We start from the raw sequence: 6,111 nt of genomic DNA, 5'->3' as shown, positions 1-6,111 counted from the left end.
AGGGTTATGTGTTGTTGAAGCTTTTGCAAGTTATGCTTCAAATCTTGATCGAGGATTTAAGGTGGAAATGAATGAAAAGATTAAAATCAAGGAAAATTTTTGTTTGTTGAATCTAAGGGTGGTGATGAACGAGTTTTAACCTCCAATGATTTGCAATGTTCTGAGACAATTTGTTGTATTTGATCTAAAATCATTCAAATGGAATTTTGATTTGTTGTTTGTTGGATGCTAGAAACAAGGGGGGGGGGGGGGGGGAGAGAGAGAGAGAGAGAGAGAGAGAGAGAGAGAGAGAGAGAGAGAGAGAGAGAGAGAGAGAGAGAGAGAGAGAGAGAGATCTGTGTGCATAAAACAAAGGGTATTTTTATCATTTAACAAAACTTAATAGAATCTGTTAACAAAGTTAATCACTGTGGCCTTTTGTGTGCAATGTTTTCTCCGTAGGTACCATTTGAGAAAAAAAAGTTTCATAGGGACTACTTTCGGGAAAAAAAAACCTTAAGGATCATTCATGTAATTTGTTCTAAAAGAAATCCGTGAACACTTACATTCGTATTTTTAACCAACCACAAAGGACCATATATGTAATATCGTTTAGACTAAATCTTATAAGTTGCTTGTCACATTTCTTGAATTCTGTTGAAAATTTCGGAGCTAACACCCATAGTTTTTGGAGTGTTTAAGATTGCAAATAAGATGTGGGCGAACAAGATTCGACTATAAAATTCAAGAAATTGCTTTGTACTGAAGAGTTTCGTTGAATTTTTGCTATATTAAAGCCGTCAATATTGTTGGCTTCTTCTCCATAAAGACCCTACTTTCCCCATCATCCTTCTGCATGCTATCAACACATAATAAACTCACATCAGTCATGGTGTTTTCAGGATGGTTTACAATTTTGGCTGCTGCTGTTCTACTGTTTAATGGAGTTTCATTTGCTCAAACAGGTTCGATTCCAGTTCCATTTAATCCTTTTTGTCACTGTATATCTTAGGAATTCAAAATGTCTTATTAAACTTGTAACATTTTCTGTAATGTTTTACGTATTATTGAATGTAATAATTAAGTGATACTTAAGACTCTTTTATATTTTATTTCGTCGCATAATATTAGTTTTGGATATAACTAAATTTATATATCAAGTCAAATGTTTATAACTTTTTTATGTGAATTTTAGTTCAAAACAGAGAGCACTTTATAAACATAAAATAAATATTAAAGTATATTATGATTAATTAAAAGGGCCCGCTTTTTATTTATTTCTAACTGTCATGCCTTTTTTTCTATTTAATGAAAACGTACTAACCGCTTAAATAGATGAGTTCATGTAGTGTATCACTTTTATATATCCTGGATTTTCTTTATTATATTGTATTTTACGTTTATAAAACTAGAAGATACAATATATGGCACATTAATCTAACTAAAGTAGCTTTACAATAGAACTAAAAATAATAAATATTGGAACTTAATAATTGTATATCTATGGGTTACCTGGTAATCCTCGTCATTTTAACAGGCTAACCGTTATCTAAATTGGCAAAAAAAAAAATATTAATATTGTATCATTTCGTTAAAATATTACTTAAAATTGCACTCGATGCCAGTGCACGTAATATTATTTGTTTAAAACATATATAATAATAACAGCCCAACTATTCACGGCATAATAGTATTGATGTTTCATTTAAGGTCAGCTTTTATACCAAAAATTATTAGTCAGTCTTATATTTTCATATGTATTAAAAAAAGAAAAGTGCGATTGATTATTTATTTGGATATCAAAACTGCATGTCATAAATATAATAGAGATGGATATATAATAACAGCTACATAAGTAGTGTTTACATAAATACTTTAAAATATAGACAGCAAAATTTTAGTAAGATTTTCAAATAAAAAAGCTTGGATCCTCATGTTACAAGATAAATCGAGAATCTACATTTCGAATTGTTTAAAAAATCGATAAATTTTCAAACATTTTTTTAATAGTTTTTTTCCCTTGAATAAACCCGACTTAAAATTGATAAATCTCATTATAATCCATAAGTTTTCTTTATTATTATATCTATAAACTATAAAGTATAAACAATATTTAGACATTTAAAGTCAATTACAATTTTTTAAACAATGCATGGGATGATGCATAATTTATAATATTGTATATATATATTGCGATTTTATCTGTAGAGTGGAAAAGTTTTAGAACATCATAGTTTTAAAAATAAAAAAAAATAAAAAAAAAAAGGTAAAGTTTATATGGCTACATATTTCTTCTTCTTTTTTTGGACAAAAATAACCTTATAGAAAGTACTGATTTACGACACATTAATCTCTCTCACAGATCCAGGGTACAGCTTCATGCACCAAGCAACAACAGCTCCAATGGTCTCATACTACGATTACATAATAGTTGGTGGCGGCACCGCCGGCTGTCCGTTAGCCGCTACTCTCTCCCAGAACTCCTCCGTCCTTCTCCTCGAACGAGGTGGCTCCCCATACGGAAACGACAACATCACCGATTTAGCCGCCTTCGGAGCCGCCTTGTCCGACCTTTCCCCTTCTTCTCCCTCCCAACGTTTTGTCTCCACTGACGGCGTCGTCAATGCTCGAGCCCGTGTGCTAGGTGGCGGAAGCTGCTTGAACGCCGGTTTTTACACCCGTGCCGGTGCAGATTACATTCGGCTTTCAGGTTGGGATGCAAAATTGGTCAATGAGTCGTACAAGTGGGTGGAGGATGTGGTGGCGTTTCAGCCGCCGGTTAGGCAGTGGCAGGCAGCGGTGAGGGATGGTTTGGTGGAGGCCGGAGTACAGCCTTATAATGGGTTTACCTACGAGCACATGTACGGTACAAAAGTTGGTGGCACGATTTTTGATCCAAACGGCCACCGTCATACGGCGGCTGATTTACTCCGGTATGCGAACTCAAGTGGACTCACGGTGTTGCTGTATGCACCAGTTAATAAAATACTATTCACGAGGCTAGGTGCGTGCGTGATTGTATTTTATGGATCAAAACTTGTACATTTATATCTGTGAACTGTTATGTACTTTCTTGTAATTTCACAGGAGGTATACAAAAACCAAGGGCCCATGGAGTGATCTTCAAAGATGCAGATGGGGTCGACCACCGGGCTTACCTAAAGAGAGGATCAATGAATGAAATCTTAGTGTCGTCTGGATCATTGGGAAGCCCACAACTTCTAATGTTAAGTGGTGTTGGCCCAAAAAGACAACTTAGGGCCCATAACATAACTACGGTTCTGGAGCAGCCCATGGTGGGCCTAGGAATGTCCGATAACCCGATGAATGCGGTTTTTGTCCCCTCTCCTCAACCCGTGGAGGTGTCTTTGATCCAAATCGTGGGTATCACTCGTAATGGAACCTATATCGAGTCAGCTTGTGGTGAAAACTTTGCAGGTGGAGCTCGAACTCTAGATTATGGAATGTTTTCTCCAAAGGTACAAATCTTTGCAATTGGGCCTCATTTAAAAACTATATACACATTAGGCCTAGGTAAAGCCCATTTACATCAAGGCTTCAAGCCCATGAAATTTATGGCTATTTCTTTCTTGTTATTAGATTGGACAACTATCGACTGTGCCTCCAAAACAAAGAACACAAAAGGCGATAGACAAGGCAGTTGAGGACATGAAAGCGCTCCCACAAAGTGCTTTTGTGGGCGGGTTTATCCTGGAGAAGATCGTTGGCCCAATATCCACGGGTCATCTTGAGATTAGGTCTCGAGACCCGAATGTGAACCCATCAGTTACATTCAACTACTTCAAAGATCCTCGGGACTTACAAAGATGTGTGGATGGGATCAAGATCATCGAGAGTGTAATCGAATCAAAGGCATTTTCACCATTTAAAGTTGATACTCTTTCTATAATAAATCTTCTCAACATGACTGCTAGTTCACCGGTTAATCTATTGCCTAAACATGCAAACGCATCAAGATCTTTAGAACAGTTTTGTAAGGACACTGTGATGACTATATGGCATTACCATGGAGGGTGTGAGCTTGATAGAGTGGTGGATCGTGATTATAAAGTTATTGGTATAGATGCTCTCAGGGTCATCGATGGCTCAACCTTTCGCAATTCCCCAGGAACTAATCCTCAAGCCACTGTTATGATGTTAGGAAGGTATCTAACATACAATAACTTCTAACTACTTTAGTATCTTTATATATTTTATAATTGATGCATGGAGATTGTGTTGACATGTGTTTGTTTTGGTTGCTTATGATTTTTGTAGGTACATGGGGGTTAAGTTATTGCGTGAAAGACTTGCAACCGTTAGACCCAATTAATACCATTATCCATTAATCATCCCAAACTTTAAAGTTTATATCGTGTGATTATTGTTACTTTTTTCAAAACTCTGTTTAGTTTTTTGGAGGAATGATGTAAGAAATAAGCATTCAGTGTTGATCCAATCATTGTTTTTCTTTTTGTTTAAATATTTGTATTACTGAGTTAATGACCTGAAATACATATATTTGCATCATGCCCTTTGTTAACATCAAAGGGTCCATTTAGTCACGTAACGTCTCAAAAATATTATATTTATAGTTTACATCAAATCGGGTGCGAAATCTTTTGGGTCATGTTCATAATTTCATTAATTATGAGACTTCAAATATATCCATACCATTGAAATGTGACTTTATATGTCAAATTGTATTTATTGCTATCACAGTAGCATCACTGAAGAAAGGAGAAAATGACGTTGTCATAACTATTTTATTGACTTGGTCAAAATTAATATAAAACATTTTAAATAATAGATTTAAAAACAATAATAACTCAATAAATTCTCTAACCTTGTTATGAAAATATGTTATCACTTTTTATTAATATTAAAGTTTAAATTACGTAATGTTGGATAAAACTAATTCACACGCCATTTTTTCCCAAAATACATGGTTAGCAAAAAGCTCTTTTTTTTTTGTATAATGTATCAAATCTAGGCAAAACCGAAGAACAAAAAATATATGAGGCAGCATAAATAACAATACTCCTCAAGGAACGGACCAATAACAACCTAGAGGATCAGGATGCAAACTTTAGCAATCTCATGCAAACTCTAGCAATCTCCCAAAAGGTGAAATTTTTGAAGATGTCAAGTAAATGGATCAAGCTCTCCAATTCAAGGGCTTCGGGGATTAATATGACATTATTTTTTTCAAGACCATTTAAAGACAGGAAAGGATGGGCCAATAACTTGACTCGTTGAGCAATGAGACGATCTTTAGCGAAGAATGTATTGTCACCATTTTCCTGAAGAGAATAAGAAGTGAGATACGAAATTCGTGAAAATCATCTGCAATTTGTGTGACATTAAGCCAAGTTCCATGAATAGATTTATTTACAAAAGGACTAAGTCATGAACTTTTTAATGTTAAGCGTATTGATAGCACAAGGCCATGTCAAGTTCGGATCCAATTTTAATTTCCACAACCATTTAAGTGACCAAAGGCTCCCCACACCAAGGTGCTGTTTGATTTTCTGAAGCAAAAATTTATGAAGTCTGCGGACCACCTCTGCAGTAGAAGAGGTGAATCAAACGGCTGCAGACTATAATAAGAAGCGTGTTTGTTTTTTTAACATCTGCATACTGCTGCAGATATAAAAAAAATTAAAATAAACTAATTTTATAAACCGAAAATAGCTTTTTAATACGTAAAATTTAATAATGTATAACATTTCGGTAAAAATTAATGATATTTCAGTAAAAAAGAATGATATTTCAACAAAAAATAAAGATATTTTCAGTAAAAAATAATGATATTTCATCAAGAAATTATCATTATTGAATATAAAAAAAATTAAAAATAAATTCAATAAGAATAAACGGAAAAAAAAAGGAAAAAAAATATGAAATAAAATTTTAATAACATATAATCAAAATTTCAGTAATAAAAAAAAAAGAAGAAGAGGTTGGAAGAGGTTGGAAGAGGCAGTACAAGTGTTGCGCCAAACAGAGCACGCGCAAAGGTTTTTTACTCAGAAGACTTCTAAAAAACAAACAACTGCGAGATGAAAAGTGTTGCGTGTGTGCTGCGCCGCGCAGCAGTAAGAGGTTTGAAGATTATTTAACTTTCTTATA

At 34.4% G+C, this 6,111-nt stretch overlaps 1 protein-coding gene across 1 annotated transcript; it reads left to right on the top strand.

Moving 5' to 3' along the window:
• The first annotated feature begins 651 nt into the window (after window positions 1–651).
• On the top strand, window positions 652–4,544 carry LOC145034303 (protein HOTHEAD-like). The gene is made up of 5 exons (XM_078982683.1): window positions 652–944; window positions 2,342–2,983; window positions 3,067–3,458; window positions 3,580–4,145; window positions 4,258–4,544. Exons 1-5 carry the CDS (start codon window positions 836–838, stop codon window positions 4,310–4,312), a joined length of 1,764 nt encoding a protein of 587 aa, XP_078838809.1. The 5' UTR covers window positions 652–835; the 3' UTR covers window positions 4,313–4,544.
• The last annotated feature ends 1,567 nt before the right edge of the window (window positions 4,545–6,111 follow it).

Source organism: Lactuca saligna, chromosome 3, assembly GCF_052625555.1.
Source record: "Lactuca saligna cultivar CGN05327 chromosome 3, ASM5262555v1, whole genome shotgun sequence".
Classification (NCBI taxonomy): Eukaryota; Viridiplantae; Streptophyta; class Magnoliopsida; order Asterales; family Asteraceae; genus Lactuca; species Lactuca saligna.
This window is presented reverse-complemented; position numbering and strand designations above follow the sequence as displayed.